The sequence below is a fragment of the Numenius arquata genome, chromosome 17 (assembly GCF_964106895.1).
Source record: "Numenius arquata chromosome 17, bNumArq3.hap1.1, whole genome shotgun sequence".
Classification (NCBI taxonomy): domain Eukaryota; kingdom Metazoa; phylum Chordata; class Aves; order Charadriiformes; family Scolopacidae; genus Numenius; species Numenius arquata.
In genome coordinates this window covers 14,036,342-14,053,888 of record NC_133592.1, presented here as the reverse complement: position 1 = coordinate 14,053,888, position 17,547 = coordinate 14,036,342, and the positions used below count along the sequence as shown (strand labels likewise).

Here is a 17,547-nt window from a genome sequence, read left to right as displayed (position 1 = left end):
AACAATGAAGAAAAACTGGTGTCCAACAGAGTAGGCACACATTTCTCAGTTCCATGGGGAAGCTCCACATTGAACATCAGAGTGGAGCAGCTGCGTACTCCTGATATATGAAGATAATTTTCTACTTTCCCATCTTTAACATGATTGTAGATTATTCTTCATGTATAATAATCATGAATCAAAGTTGGATTCTTTATGACACTTGTCAGAATGATACCTACAGAATTTCATAGGTGAGTAGTGTGCTGTCTACAACCTTGTATCTTGAGATTTCTGTTTGCCTTGTAGCCATTTTAAATGAGCAGTATTTACACTGAAAGCATCTTCCCTCTATTAGCCTTTCTTTCACAGAAAATCCTACCACTAATCGTATGGTTAAACTCTTGAATCATAAGCTGTAATACACACATTTTCCCACAGATATTGTACCTTTACTAGAAAATGAATCATTCAAGCCATGCACCACATGTGGGCTGCCTTATTTGCTGCTCTGCTTTTTTGGGGTTTTGGTTTTGGTTTGGGGATGGGATTTTTTACAGTCTTTTCAATAAAGAATTAGGGTGGAAATCCATAATACTCTGAAATTCTAACTCACATACTTCATATTAGCATTACAGACTGCTTAAAAATCAGAGCAGTGGAGGACCTGTGTGACTGTCTTTTTCTGAACTGAGACACCCGAATCTACTTTTCCAATACTAAGACTTCCTTAAAACATCCATGGAAATATCATTTCTTTATTAAGAAAATTAACCAATGCTACACAAATATACATTTTTATTAATTAATACTGTTCCATTCTGTTCTAGTATTATGATTTACAGGATGTGTTGAGATACAGTTCAAATTTACAGAACTGAAATAGTTGCCAGGTGACGCAAGCCTTTTATTGGGTGTGCAGGGTCCTCTGTACAGTTGTGAAAAGAGTTCATGTACACATTGCAAGCTTTCTCTGGAGCTGTATGATCAGGAAACTTGTATTTAATCTTTAAGTTCCTTTCCAGCATTTTTCTTTTGTGCTTGAATTCCAAAATAGTTTTTGTATATTTGTTAATAGCGGTGACAGCTGCAGCCATACAGCACGCGAAGGAAGCCCATGCGAGGCTATAAACAAAAAGGTTATCAGAAATTAGCAGAACATTTTCATATCCACATCCTTCAATTTTATTTTTGAAAATACTGCATACATGTGATTGTATTGGTGTATATTAGGGAGAGAGGAGCATGGTGGGGGAGGAATAGGTTCTTGGTTAATGACTATCCACATACCTGACTTAAGTAGTTGACCTCTACATATTGGTTGTAATATTCACATTTAGCATTCCTGTTTAATATCAGAAAGAGGAACTATGACAAATGACGATGCATAAAAAACTTAAAAGGTGCCGTTATTGAGATTACAAATCTCACAGGTGACACTGAGAAAAATGTGTGCCAGTTATCCAAAAGGGTTAAAAATAAAAGAGGAGGCACAATTAAATAGCTGACTAAAGCGGGCTTAACACCGAAATGCATTCCTGAGAAAATACAGGTCGTGACTAAACAGGGAGAAAAGAATACGAACTCTGAAAGGCTGAAAGTATAACCATAAGAAGATGGAACTAAAAAATGATGATGAGGTACAATTTGCTAAAAATATGTGAAACTACTTGAGTGGGAATGCATGCTGGAGGTGTATAAGTAGCACATAAAAATATGGCCACAATGTAATGAATTGGAGTTCACAATGGGGGAAGTTACTCATCAGAGCTTTTCTTAACGTGACAAGGTCATGATTATCTTACAAAAAATGTACTTTGGTGGAGAAATCAGTTTAAGAAACTCCTGCTTATCTCTCCTCTCCCTCAGAGCTGTTTGTTCCCACATCCTTGTTGTAGTTCAACAAACTCATTTAGGTTTTTAAATAGCTCCTCTTTTTTTTTTTTTTTCTTCATTATTTTTAGCGAGTTTTGGTTTCCAGGGTGATCAGACAACCAGATGTATTGAAAGAATTTGAGGGTGGTGGAGTATGGCACGTATATGTGAAGGGTCCTAGAAGCAGCAAGAAGAGGAGCAGCTTAAACTATCTTTGCTCCTAAAGTCAGTCAAACTACACCCTGACTAACTCTGAAATGTGGGGAGCCACAGAGGAGCTTTTATAACAAAGAGATAGCAAGAATAGGGAAAAATGAAAAGGAGACAGATTTACCTCCCCATGTGAATGGAGCAAGAATGGGACAGCAGGCCTACCTATGGTGGTATGTAACCCATGGATTAAGCCAACCATGGTAGAGAAGGAGTAATAGGTCTGCAGTAGTCCTGATTCACATAGAAGGCAATTTTGGCTGAATAACTGAAGCACAGTAGCATTAGTAGATGAATTGCTAGAACTGATATTATGAAGCACAGCTTTTGTTGAAGGTTCTCTTCCTAATCCATCTGTTGAACCCTTTGAAGGACTCAATGACATAAGAGAAACCAATTTAAAGAAAGTTTCTATAAAAGCCTCTTAGCAAGAACTGAAAGAAATTAATTTCTTATGAGCAGATTCTCTTGTAGACCAATACCATGTTAAAAGAGAAAAAAAACAAAGGACGGAAATAAATTACTTTCTTCAACAATAAGAGGATATCAGTGTGATTCTTCAAAGTTTTTGATGGAAATTTTGCTTTTCCATACAAAATTTGGAAAAAATGGGGAGTTTCCCACCTCACTAGAGAGAACTGATGAAGTTCAGCCCCTACCCTCTGTTATTCAGCCCCTACCCTCTGGCATCAAAACTAAAAACAGATATTAAGCTTTAGCAGCTACAGACAACCAGGATCAAAGTCCGCCAGGTGGACCTGCACTGGCAGCACACAATAGGCATAGAAAAAAACCAAGGATGAGTGCTAGTAGAGGGTGACTCCCTGTTAAAGGGCACTAAGGCACCCATCTACTGCCCTGACAGGGAGTCATGTGAGGTATGCTGCCTCCTGGGAGCTAAGGTTCAAGATGTTGCTGACATGGTGCCACAACTTGCCAAGGACATGGTCTGTTACCCACTGTTACTCTTTCAGGTGGGCATGAATGAGACTGCAAGCCAGAACCTGGTCACAATTAAGGAGGGCTATAAAGCCCTGGGAGTACAAGTGAAAAAAATTGGTGCCCAAGTCATCTTCTCCATTTTACCAGCCAGAGAAAAGGGAGCAGCCAGCAAAGGGCTGATAATGCATACCAACTCCTGGCTATGTGGCTGGTGCTATTGTGAGGGTTTTGGTTTTTATGACAATGGGACATTTTTTGATGATTATGGCCTGTTAGAGAGGGAGGGGATCCACCTGTCTAGAAGGGGCAAGGGAATATTTGGCACCAGGCTGGCCAACTTGTTGAAGCAGGCTTTAAACTGAAGGACTTGAGGGGTGGGGTCCAGGGTTGCAATGCTCAAGCGAACTGGGAAATAAGCCAGGCTAACCACAGCAGTGACAAACGTTCTTTAGCTGACTCCCAAGACAAGATCCAGAAGGCTGACCACCTCAAGGGTGTGGATGGCTGCGGTAGATCCTCTTGCTGCCTCCAGGGAAACCCTCACTCTCAGCTGCCTCTCCGAAATGCCTGTACCCCAATGCACACAGCATGGAGAATAAACAGGAAGAAGTAGAGATCTGTATGCAATCACAGGGCCATGATATCACTGCAGTTACAGAGACATGGTGGGATAGCTCACATGATTGGAATGCTGTCATGGATGGCTACATCCTTTTTAGGAAAGACAGGCCAGTGGGGCATGGTAGCAGAGATGCTCTCTATGTGACACAGTAACTGGAATGTAGCAAGCTCTGCCCAGGGGAGGATGAAGAACGTGTTGAGAGCTTATGGGTAAGAATTAAGGAGCAGGCTAATATGGGAGATACTTTTGTGGGTGTTTACCTCAGACCACCAGATCAGGAAGAGGAAGTCAATGAGGCCTTCTACAGAGAGCTGGAAATAGCCTCACAGTCACAAGGCCCTGGTTCTCATGGTGGACTTCAACTACCCTGATATTTGCTGGAAAGACAACACAGCCAGGCATGCACAGACATGGAGATTTCTGCAGAGCATTGATGATAACTTCTTGACACAGGCGGTGGATGAACCAATGAGGAGGGGTGCTCTGCTGGACCTTGTACTAACAAACAAAGAAGGTCTTGTTGGGGATGTGAAGGTTATAGAATCATAGAATGGTTAGAGTTGGAAGGGACCTTAAAGACCATCGAGTTTCAACCACCCTGCAATGGGTAGGGACACCTCCCACTAGACCAGGTTGCTCAAAGCCATCAAACCTGGTCTTGAACAGTTCCAATGATGGGGCATCCACAACTTCTCTGGGCAACCTGTTCGGGTGCCTCACTACCCTCGCAGCAAAGAATTTATTCCTAATATCTGATAGATATCTCTCTTTCAGTTTAAAACCATTCCTCCTTGTCCTATGGATCTACTCCCTGGTAAAGAGTTCCCTCCCCAGCTTTCATGGAGTCTCTTTAGGGACTGGAATGGACCTCTAAGTTCTCCCCAGAGCCTTCTCTTCTCCAGGCTGAACAACCACAACTCTCTCAGCCTATCTTCATAGGAGAGGTGCTCCAGCCCTCTGATCGTCTTCGTGGCCCTCCTCTGGACTCGTTCTGACAGGTCCATGTCCTTCATGTGCTGAGGACTCCAGAGCTGGACACAGTACTCCAGGTGGCACCTCATGAGAGTGGAGTAGAGGGCTGGAATCACCTCCCTTGACCTGCTGACCATGCTTCTTTTGATGCAGCGAAGGATTCTTTTGATGCAGCTTACAGGTTGCCTGCGACTGCATTGCCAGCTCATGTCCAGCTTTTCATCCACCAGTACCCCAACTCTGTCTTCTCAGGGCTGCTCTGAATACATTCTCTGCCCAAACTGTATTTGTGCTTAGGATTGCCATATCCCAGGTGCAGAACCTTGCACTTGGCCTTGTTAAAGTTCATGAGGTTTGCATGGGCCCACCTCTCAAGCCTGTCCAAGTCCCTCTGGATGGCATCCCTTCCCTCCAGCGTGTCAACCATGCCACACAACTTGGCGTCATCAGCAAACTTGCTGAGGGTGCACTCAATTCCACTGTCCATGTCTCTGACAAAGATGTTAAACAGTATTGGTCCCAGTACTGACCCCTGAGGAACACCACTAGTCACTGGGCGCCACTTGTACATCGAGCCATTAACCACAACCCTTTGAGTGTGGCCGTCCAGCCAGTTCTCCATCCACTGAGTGGTCCATCCATCAAAACCAGGCCTTTCCAATTTTGAGACCAGGATGTCATGTGAGACAGTGTAAAACGCTTTGCATAAGTCCAGGTAGATTACACCTATTGCTTTCCTCTTATCTACCAATGCTGTAACGCCATCATAGAAGGTCATCAAATTTGTCAAGCATGACTTGCCCTTGGTGAAGCCATGTTGGCTGTCACCAATCACCTCTTTATTTTGCATGTGCCTTACCAGAGATTCCAGGAAGATCTGCTCCATGATCTTGCCAGGTATGAAGGTGAGACTGACTGGCCTGTAGTTGCCCAGGTCTTCCTTTGTTCCCTTTTTGAAAATGGGGGTTATGTTTCCCCCTTTCAGTCAATGGGAACTTCACCAGACTGCAATGGCTTTTCAAGTATAATGGAAAGCAGCTTAGCAATTTCATCCACCAGCTCCCTCAGGACCCATGGATGGATTTCATCAGGTCCCATGGACTTATGCACCTTCAGGTTCCTTAGATGGTCTTAAACTTGGTCTTCTACAGTGGGTGATTATTCATTCTCATAGCCCCTGTTTTTGCCTTCTGCAACTTGGGTGGTATTGTTAGAACCCTTGCCAGTGAAGACCGAGGCGAAAAAGTCGTCATTTAGTACCTCAGTGTTCTCCATATCCTGGGTGACCAGGTCTCCCGTTTCCTTCCGGAGAGGGCCCACGTCTTCCCCAGTCTTGCCTTTATCTCTGACATACTCATAGAAGTTTTTCTTGTTGTCCTTGATGTCCCTCGACAAATTTAATTCTATCTAGGTTTTAGCTTGCTTAATCTGGTTACTGGTTGGGGGTAGCCTTGGCTGCAGTGACCATGAGATGGTGAAGTTCACAATCCTGCGTGGAAGAAGCAGGGGAAAAAGTAGAATTAAACCCCCAAACTTCAGGAGAATTTTGGCCTCTTCAAACACATACTTCAAGGAATCCCATGGGCTAAGGCTCTAGAAGGAAGGGGGGTGCAAGAGAGCTGGCTAATATTTAAGCACCACTTCCTCCAAGCTCAAGATCGGTGCATCCCTAGGAACAAGAAATCAGGCAAAGGATGCAGGAAACCTGCATGGATGAACAGGAAACTTCTGGAAAAACTCAGATGGAAGAAGGGAGTTTATAAAATGTGGAAAAAAGGACTGGCCACTTGGGAGACGTATAGGAGCACTGTCAGAGTATGCAGGGATACAATGAGGAAGCCTAAGGCCCACTTGGAATCAAACCTGGCAAGAGATATCAAAGACAATAAGAAGGGCTTCTTCAAGTACATCAGCAGTAAAAGGAAGACAAGGAAAAATGTGGACCCACTGCTGAATGAGGTGGGTGCCCTAGTCACGGAGGATGCAGAGAAGGCAGAATTACTGAATGCCTTCTTTGCTTCAGTCTTCACTGCTAAGGCTGGCCCTCAAGAACTCCAGACCCTAGAGGTAGGAGAGAGAGCCTGGAGTAGGGAAGACTGTCCCTCAATTGTGGAGGATCAGGTTAGAGATCAAGAAAACTTGACACCCACAGATCCATGGGCTCTGATGGGATGTACCCGCAAGTGCTGAGGGAACTGGCAGATGTTATTGCGAAACCTCTCCACCATCTTTGAAAAGTCATGGAGAACAGGAGAGGTGCCTCAGGACTGGAGGAAAGCCAATGTCACTCCAGTCTTCAAAAAGGGCAAGAAGGAGGATCCAGGAAACTACAGGCTGGTCAGCCTCACCTCCATTCCTGGAAAGGTTATGGAACAGATCATCCTGGATGACATCTCTAAGCATGTAGAAGAAAAAAAGGTCATTGGGAGTGGTCAGCATGGATTCATCAAGGGAAAATCATGCTTGACCGATGTGATAGCCTTCTACAATAGAATGGCTGGCTGGGTGGATGAGAGAAGAGCAGTGGATCTTGTCTGTCTTGACTACAGCAAGGCTTTTGACACTGTCTCCCATAACATCCTTACAGTTAAGCTTAGGAAGTGTGGGTTGGATGGGTGGACAGTGAGGTGGAGTGAGAACTGGCTGAGTGGCAGAGCACAGAAGGTTGTGATCAGCGGTGCAGAGTCCAGTTGGAGGCCTGTAGCCAGTGGTGTCAGTACTGGCTCAGGTCTTAGTCAACATATTCATCAATGACTTGGACGAGGGGACAGAGTGTACCCTCAGCAAGTTTGCTGATGGCACAAAACTGAGAGGGATGGCTGACACACCAGAAGGCTGTGCTGGCATTCAGTGAGACCTAGACAGGCTAGAAGGTTGGGCGGTGAAGGAACCTGATGAAATTCAATAAGGGCAAGTGTAGGGTCCTGCACCTCAGGAGGAATAACCCTCCTGAGTTGAGGCACCTTCCAGAAAAGAGATCAGAGTCCCAAACCAGGGAAACCAAATTAATATTTCAAGAATAAAAGCATGAATGAATGGAAGCAGTGAGAGTCATAGAAGCTAAAAGTGTCTAAGTCTGAAAAGAGGAAAGAAGGCACTATTTGAGGATCCTGTACAGCTCCTATGATACCAGTTGAGGGTATCCATAGCCCTTGGACAGTGGCAACTAAGTAGCAACTTGGACATTGTCCTGGGTGTTGTCTGGATACTTGGTATTGGACCTTCTCAGACCAGTTCTTCCTGACAGAAGGGGGACCATCCTTTCCACTTTGAGCAAATGGGTGACATACAGGTGCTGAGCCACTTCATCTGCTGGACAAACAGGATAGGATACATCATTTGTCATGATCTGGCTAATCTCCAACTTGGGAGTACTGAGCAGGCCCATCGTTCAGTGCTCTAAAAGCACTAGAGAAACATCTCCATTTATATATATACAGCAATAGCTTCAAAAAAACTGCTGCTGCCTGGGAAACAGACTCCTGGAAAGATGCAGAGCAATGTACAGTGGCTTTCAAATGAGATCTGAGTTATTAGGAAGCTGAAAAGTAACAGCACAAAAGACAAAAGAAACCCCTATTTCACCACAAAATTCCCGAGTGAGACTGCATCATAAAAACTGCATGCAGCTATAAGCTCTTGTTTGATACTGGTACAATACAAGTAGAAAGAGCAACAAGAATGAGCGACAATGAGCTGTGATCTTGGCTGCCAGAGCATGTATGAAGGAAACAATCAGGCTGAGCTCTGCCCTCCTGACTCAAAATACTGACTTTTGATTTAACCTAATGCAGCTATCCCTATTCTTTTTCTCATTCACAGTTAGGGAAATAGCAGTTTCCAGCACCTGAACATTCAAATGCTTGCTATTGATCAGATTTGATGGATTTTTAAAGACAGTGCTATAGCAAAAATCATCTAAACAGTGTTCTTTCTTAATAAATTCACTAGATCTCCTCAGAGGATATGTTGCAATTATTTACAGGGCCAAAATAATGTGCTTTTAACAAAGCCTGTTTTCAAAAATTTTAACTATCTTGTCTGAAATTTCAGATCCAACAACATGAAGCATATATCTGATTAGGAAAAATTCAGCCTAAATGGCTAAAGCTGGCAGAGTTTTAAACAACTTAAGCAAGGCCATTATCTTTGGAGACGAGGGTACTAAATCTGGGTCTGATGTGTATGGAGAAGAACCTCTGCTTTGTGCAGAGCAGTTGGAGGTCTCTGTACTGTCTAAAGGATGGCAAATGAAAATCCCACAAGCTTACACATTCTATGCAGTAATCTAAATCAAATGAATTTGGAGAAAAACAGCTGGTTACTAAAAAAATGGTTAGTAGAAATAAGTAGAAATAAAATAATTATTTCTGGTTACTAGAAATAAGTAGAAATAAGGTAGACCCATTCCCTATACATTAGGTATACATTCGTTGAACATAGGATGAAGTGACTGAAATGTAATGGAAGAACCGAATATAAACCAATATGTACCAATAGGACCAGCCATAATCCCATGTGTGAGGTCTCCAGTCTTCAGGACCAAGATTTACAGTCATTTGAAATACAGTTGTGTACATCATGTGAGCAACCATGCCCAGAAGACCTAAAAATATAATATCAAAAGAACATTAGAAAATGCAAATTGAGGACATTCTTTGTCAAATTTTTGCAGTTGTCCCTTGAGCTCCTGAAGAATACCATGTGAAGTATATGAATTATATAAATCACTCGAAAATACCAGACTTTATAATCTAAGTGTATTTATGTGTCATGTATATGGCAATACAATCACTAAAACAGTTCCTTGACACTTACTCTGTATACTAGGGGAATCTAAGGGAGCAATGGAACATGCAGCCCATAGAATTTAAAAGGAAACAAGTTAGTTGGCTCTCATCCTCTGCAAACTTCTTAGTAATTCAACAAAGTATCGCTCGGTTGCATTGCACAGGACACGTTTCCCACTGTTTTCAAAGGCATGTCCTTTCCCAATGCCTTAAATGCAGCAAGATTTATCAATGTTATATAGATGAATGAAAAAGTGAACAAACACACTAAAAAGCACTGAAATCCAGATTATGAAAGGGGATTATATTTAATAATTTAATTTTCAAAAGTGTTACTAGGCTGCTGCCTAATCCTAAGGGGACCTGTTTTCCCTTAGCATTTTGTCTTCCAGTAGTGAACTTCCCTGTGAACATCTATTTTTTTGTTTCCAGCTTCATTTACAAATCCATGAATACCTTTGCAGTATCAACCGATATTCCACTGTCTAAAACACATCAGCTTTTCAGAGCAGATGTTCTCCCACCAAACTTACAAGACCCAATTTGTTAGGTGTTCCTAAAGTAGGTCTGTTTCATGAATTCTTACAAAACTAGATAGCTAGCACACAGTATCTCTCAGTCTAGGACACATCCTCCGGCATAACGAGTCAGGGCTAAAAATGACCTGGCTTCAGTAATCAGTGCGAAATGGTCTTCCCTGAAATACTGATATTGCCTGAAACACCATCAAGGGGCTGTTAGGAGAGCTCTTGTAAGTAACGCAGAGCCAAGAGCTTCATGCTGTGAAACACAACCATGAACCTGATATCCCATTCCTCAATAAACTGTTGGGAGAAAATTGACTGCCGATGTGGCTATTAGAGAATGGAGGCCAATTGTCCATATCTCACCAGACAGATGGTATGTTGTAGCCATTTTTGAGTTACATGAGTGTCTGTCCTCAGTCCTCCAGTCTGAGTGCCTAGAAATGCGTATAACTGTAATGTGAACATGAGCTCCTGTTCTGGAGCTCTCCTCTTAGCTCTCGTACAAGGATTAAATTCTGAGTCAGGCTCAACATTTCAGCAGTGAGCGACAGCAGGGCAGTTTGGTACCTGAGGAATGGTGAAAATTTAACTAATATAGATATAAATGGCAAGCACAGTCATATATGGGTGCCTGCCAATATTCATTTTCATCAAAGCCCACTGACAACAACAGTATATAGGTATCAGTAATTTGTATTTCATAGCAGTGCAGTTAACTAGCAATGCACATGTATTTAAGAGAAAACAGTCACAAATTAGAATAATAAGTTCTGTAGAGTCAAAAGCTGTATGTGGGACATTAAAAACCTACCCAAGTATGGTCAGAAAATTTCACACTGTGACTTCACCATGTTCTGCGTAAGTTAGAACATACATTTTAGGTTTTTATTCAGTCTAAGCTAAAGACTGAGGGAACTGAGAAATCAAACACTAGCTTTAATATGGGTTTTTTTCAGTGGTTAAATACTGTAACAGTTTTTTTTAATTGTGTGCTTTCAATATAGCTAGAATTATGCAGTTACTGTTTCCAGCAGCTGAATTTTAATTTGCATTTGTCTGCTAGAATCGAGAGCATGTTTGTACAAGAAAGTGCGTCCTCATTACAGATTAGGGCAACCAGATTTAGTTTATATCTATAAAGGACTTAGACATAAGTTTAACAGCTAAGACAGATGCTCTTCAACTTGTTAATATTTCAAGAAATTTTACTAATAGAAGTAAACGTAATGTCCAGGAAAAGCTTGCTGCCTGGTGTGTAAGCCTCCATAATACTGCACATGCTGAAGCAAAAAAGAATATTAATAAAAGTGAATATTTATGATTACTGGGAGAGGGGAAAGTTGCTAAGAGTGGGCAAAACTGTCTAAAGAGTTGAATAAAATTTGATACTCTTTCTTTGGAAATAGACGTGACAGTGAATCACGAGGTACAGGAGAAATGGGGCTTTTTTTTTAAGCAATTAGTAGAACTGGTGATAATAGAGATTTTTAACTAGTTGGACACCTTTTAGGAAAGTCATTCAAAAGAAAAGAGATATTCCGGCAGGTTCTCAGAGTTCACAGGCAACAAAATTTGTGGACTGTGCTCTGGGCTACAGGGAGCTGAGATAGCAACCTTCAAATGTGTGAAAGTTAACTGAGGAAGGAATCATGTGCCAATGAATTAAATGTGTGATTATGTTTAAGAGGAAAAAGTGTAATAAAAAGTCTTTAATTCATGAAGAAAGGCACAACAATCACAAATGCATGAACACTAAATCAAGAAACATTAGGATTAGGATCAAAGCCCAAAATTTTGAAAGAGAAAGATAATCTTGAGATTAATTCTTTGCCATCTGCCAGGTGTTTGCTTCCAATTAGGTGCTATTCTAAAAGATACAGTTTCACCAAGTATAAATCACTTTGAACTTGAAACAATCCTGACCATATGAAGCGCAGTGGCCTGTGTTCCACAAGAAATTATAGTCAGTGGCTGGTATGATTGCTTCTGGCTCCAAAATGAATAACTCTATGAAACTCTATGAAACATTGCTCATGCTCATGCTGGTTTTACTGCAACATTCCTCAGTAATAATTCTGTAATATAGACAGAATCACAGAGTACTTCAGGTTGCAAGACACCTTCAGAAGTCTCTGGTCCAACCTCCTCCTGCTCAACACAGTCAGCACTGAATTCAGGCCAGATTCCTTAGATTGGACTATGGACCCCCTGAAGTTTCTTCCAAATTGAATTTGCCTAGGATCCTGTGATTAAATATCACTGGATTAAGAATTAATATGCAGAAAATTAAAGACAATTTTAATGACGATTCTCTACTAACAATTATTACAATTTATTCCCTCTTGAAAGTGTCATTTTAATTTCTCTATTGCTAATTTTAGTCTTAACACATTGGAAATTAAAAAAACCCAACAAACAAGTTATTTGGAAGAGTATGTTACTTTTTTAACTTTGGCAACCAACCTGACAATTAAATTAAAAATTATAAAATGAAAATAATTAAGTTTAAAATAATAAAAACTATAAATAAGATATAAAAATAATTCTATTAAGACTTAATTAATTGAAAATAATATTTTCCATAAAACTTTGCTTTATCTTGTATTGTTAGTGTCTCTACAGGTATTGTAATAATTTTGAAACTTGGACAATGCTATTCATTTTCAGGTGGAAGTCTATCACTATTGCATTTTCTGGATGTAATAAACTGAGATCCTTAACTGTACCTGCTAATACGGTGACTACTGCAGAAAAGGCGTTGATCTTTAGTCCGTCAATGACAGTACTGTAGTAGCACATTTCTACTGACATAAGAATGGCTCCACTCAGAAGCAAAATGATGTACAGAAGCTCTGCTACAATAGACAGCCATAAAACCCCTGGAAAACCAAATCAATAGCACTGATATTATAAGCAATCATTTAGTATTTTCATCATTTCTTGCTTCTTCATTTATATTGTTTACACAATATTAAACAAAGGCTGTGAGGATGCTATTATAACACCTATAGGAAGAATTCAAGGTCAATGGACACCCTAAATTATAATTCTCTCTACTGATTTTGCCATTTAGTAGAGCGCTTGCACATTCCTGCTGTACACTTAAGAAGCTTACAATACAAGGTGGGGCACTATGGTTTTATACTCAGTAGCTATTCTAAAATTACCATGAACCAAAGTTAATATAAAAAGAAGAATTACTATCGAATTATCTAGTTGTTGACACCACAGTTGCTGAGTCCAGAGAGAACTGTACTAAACAGCAGACCATGCTATCCAGCTAGCAAACGGGAAGGCCGCCCACCCAACCACGTAGCCTGAGGGTTTAGTCATTAAATAAAATTTTCCCCATGGGTTTAATTTTCCACCAAACAGGATCTTAATTTTTTGGACAGAGAAACCTTCGTGAGCCCAGCCACTCTCCATGTTTCATCGAGATTAATTTCTCTGATTGTCTGCTAATTCATCTCTTTCTTGATATCTGTTAATTACATCTTACACAAGAAGTTAATATTCCCATTAAAGTTTCTCAGCCTGCTGTTGTAGTATTAGCATGCTAACGTCCCATAGACAGGAGCAGGAGGTCTTGTGTCCAGATTATAGCAAGAACTGGCCACCAACCCTCTCAAACCTTATTAAAAAGAAGTCTGTCCTGAGACACCTGGTTGCAGACTTAAACAGTGAATTCATGTGAAAGTATGTACTAACATTCACAACTTAGAAATAGGAACATTGCTAAGACATGTAATTTATTACGAAACATTATATATGGCAGTAAACAATGCTTGCGTGGTAAGTAACCCCTATTGCAGGCTTTTACAGTGTCTGTGGGACTTCTTTCATTCAAAGGCCATTTAGACATTAAATTCTTGGGCCAGGCTATATGTGAGGGTTTCTGGGCAAGGTTTATTTCTCCAGCAAATCTTTGTCTCTCTAAAAAAATCTGATTTTGTTCAAGACCTCCAGAGTATTAGCTGCTCCAGCTATGAGATCTTGCATTTTAACATTTTTGATAAGTAAGCCATCATTACATATGCACTGAATGACAATAATCCCTGTGTATGATTCAGAAGGGGTAAGCTTGATGCATCCTGAGTTTTGTGCACATAGGAGTCATGCGCACGTGCAGAATATGAACTCGCTCGCTCTTCTGTGCAGGGCAGGAGTCTATTTCCACACAGGATTTCACTACTCAGGGACAGCTTCTCAGTGTGGTTATCAGTTACCTAGGTGCTGTCTTAGGTGTCTTGATCTGACCTGCAGGTGCCTGTGGCATTTGCTGATGCTGTTCACAGAGTTAGTTTCAGCAGTATGCCCGCCAGTGGTTTCATGTGTGAGGAGCTCTCAGGGCATGGCCCATAATCCACTCGTGCTTTCTGAGGTCTGTGTCTGTGTGACTAAGAACCACATCTCATTTTTTTCTCACAAAATCTTGAGTTGTTTGTGCACAGTGACAAGCTGCAATAAAGAGACTAAGATACTGAGTCTTTCTTCTTGGTTTCAAAAGACATAGATTCATATTTTAAGTCATGTGGACTTCATTTTGAAGTTGAAAAACTAAATAAAGGCCCAAAAATTATGTGGGATTAAAGCAAACTTTCTTGATATTGAAATACAGAATATTCACGTTGGTGAACATGATCAGGAAAGTTTTATTTATACTAAAAAATATGCATATCTACCTCGATCAGCAGCTGGAGTCAAACTGATGAAGCTTCTACATTTCTCACCTAAAAAAAAATATTTCAAAATAAAATTTGTCATTATTTTGTATTCTGTAATGATCTAAAGAAATAGATTAATAGAAAGCAGGAAATGCAAAATCTATCATAAAAGCACAAACCGAGATGATCAGGAGAAACTATTTCTGATGTATGTTTGTACACACGGAGTCCTGGGTACATCAACCTACTTAGTGAGAGAATCCTTCCAGACTTTTTCAAGGCAGAAACAGAGTCTGGGATACTTACAGAAAGACTATGAATTGATGTCCAGAAAGTTGTAGCTGTGAAAGCCGGAATGGGAAAATTATCAGTTCCTTTGAAAGACTGGCAGCCTGTATACCATCTTGCCTGTGAAGGAAGACTTGCTCTCCTTACAGTACAAGGCTGCTGCTCACACAAATTTCCTCTAAGCTTGATTCCAATTTCTTTCTGTAAGCTTTGATTTTCCAACCCATGTGACCTCCTGACCTCCACACAGATGCTGTGAACAAAGCGCTTGGAATTAATTCTGCTCTGCTCTGGGTTTTTCAGCTGCTAACTGCACTCAGTTGGACAAGCAGATGCACAAATCAAACAACGCTGGTATCCATAGCAATCAGCACCTGAAAGATGTCTTTTGGAGATACCGATCTTCAACATTTAACCATTAAAATTGGCATAACTTACGAGACCGTCTGGTAAAACTGGACTTTCAGGACAGGTGACTGCAAAAATATTTGCATTTTATAGCACAGATGACAGCTAATTTGATTTCTCTGAAGTTTTGTTCTAGTTGTCATTTGTAAACTGATCAGGACAATAAGAGGAAAAACTTAGTGTTGATCTGGACTTACAATAGATGCCTATTTCTTGAATCAGAAAGCAATTCCCTTGTACAAAGATCCAAAATTAACTAGAAGCTTTCTTTAATGGCAAACTAATTTCATTTAGTCATGAATTTCATTCAGTCATGACTAGTAAGTCTCCAAATTATATTTTAGCAGGGCGAAAATAATCTTCTTCTGCATTGATTTATGAAAGGTGAGATTGTAGTAAGAAAGTAGAAATATCTGTGCTTAAGAAGAAATCCATGAAATAACTTAGATCTCACAGATTTTATTGTTCGGGTGATTTTTAAAACACACAAAAGAATTACATTGTGCTTTTTATGTTGCCATAGGGGACCATAAGCAATCATTTAAGGCAAATATGTTCATTTTTGCCTAAGGGACTAAAAACAACAGAAAAATAAGGCACTTTCCTGTTAAAGTAAATTAACTGGTTGCTCCGGTTAGGAGAATAAAATAAAAATCTTCATCTATACTACAACCTGTCTCTCTAAAGTTCTTTGCAGAATTTATTAGGAATTTTTTTAGGAATGGAGTAGGAAGTACCCTCTAAGATTCTCCTTCCCAGTGAATAGCGGCTTTTTACAGATCCTTTCTCCTTTAAAATGCATACACAATATTGCAGCAAAGAGGAAGGTGACATCAAATAAGTAGGAAGAACTCTGATTAATTCCTTAAGTAAATTTACATGGTTTTACTCACCTTCTTCATTTACAATTTCTTCACAGGAATACCAAATCCCAGCATGAAACTTTCGTTCAACGAACTTGTCATCTCCTGTCTCCCAAATATACTGCACAGCATTGCTGTTGTTGGCATCAGGGCTATTAAAGCGGATGCAGTGATCCCCTTTGCTCTGTCCTGTACAGAAAGGTTTGGCAACTTTTCTTGTCCCTTCACACCAGTAACTGCTACTGAATGCTGTAATAGAGAAGACTAATGACAGAAAACTGAGAGAAAATGCTGCTGAGGATCTCTGCCGTCTGTCTGCAGCTGGGACTGAATCTGACATCCTCCAGGACTACACTGTCAATTATTCCAGAAACAACCTTTTACAAAGCTGTATATACATCTGCCTGGTGAAACACCTGCCTATATTTACCATCCCGTTCTTCATTCTTCTCAGAAAATTGAACCAGCTTAGTAGTTAAGACAGAAAGCAGAGATATGGGCATGACCAGCAATCATGTGGCCAGAGAGATTAAGGAGAAATATAGGACAGTGTTGTTTGGCAGTAATGTCTTGTGAAAGAAATATGAGGTGGTGGGACAATAAATTATACACCATGAATCACAGGAATAAAGATACATGGAACACAGAAGCATTGGAAATACCTCAGTATGTGATAAGAAAAGTTTTACTTATGCAAATAAAATATGCATATTTACTTTGATCAGCAGGTAGAGTCAGGCTCATGGAACTTCTCCATTTCTCAGCTAAGAAATAAATAAATTCTTGCTGTTATAGTCATGAACCTTAGTATAAAGAAATTCTTAAGGAGATAAAACCAGTTACTAAATTAGAACATTTCACAGGATTACAGCACTTCCCAAGACCACTGGGAAGATGATTGCATGTGTTCAAAGTTCCACCAGTGAGAAATGAAAGTCATAAGTTACATGAGTTTGCTATTGATGGTCTTCTGGGTATTGCCCAGTCTGCCTCCATGAACCCATAATGGAAATCTTGCCCACGTTAGGTGAAACAGCAGAGAAAAAGCTAAATTATCCTCATTTTGTCTATCTATTTGTTGTCTCTGTGAAATAGTATTTTTTTTCCTTCATCTAAGAAACATTTCCAGCTTGACATGCTATATACATTGCTTTTTCTACCTGTTTTATAATGCAAATAAGTGATGCAAAGAAGCAGAAGAAGCAGGAGAGTTAGCAAATGATTGTTTCATTTTACAAATGTGAGGTCAAAAAACATGCCCTAAGGGAGCATGATACTGCAGGACAGACACTGAAGTCACATATGTATCTTTTAATGAAAATAATTCTGATTTTTAAGACAAATCTCTACCCAGAAGATGTCAGGGTTGGAGAAGCATGGGGCTAGGCAAGTCCCAGCATAAAACTC

General features: G+C 40.3%; 1 protein-coding gene across 1 annotated transcript; it reads right to left on the bottom strand.

Moving 5' to 3' along the window:
• Positions 1–848: 848 nt before the first annotated feature.
• Positions 849–16,480, bottom strand: GSG1L2 (GSG1 like 2). The gene is made up of 5 exons (XM_074160113.1): positions 16,171–16,480; positions 14,600–14,647; positions 12,644–12,796; positions 9,095–9,206; positions 849–1,104 (listed from the first exon to the last, which is right to left on the bottom strand). The coding sequence occupies exons 1-5, from the start codon at positions 16,478–16,480 to the stop codon at positions 849–851; spliced, it is 879 nt and encodes a 292-aa protein (XP_074016214.1).
• Positions 16,481–17,547: the final 1,067 nt, after the last annotated feature.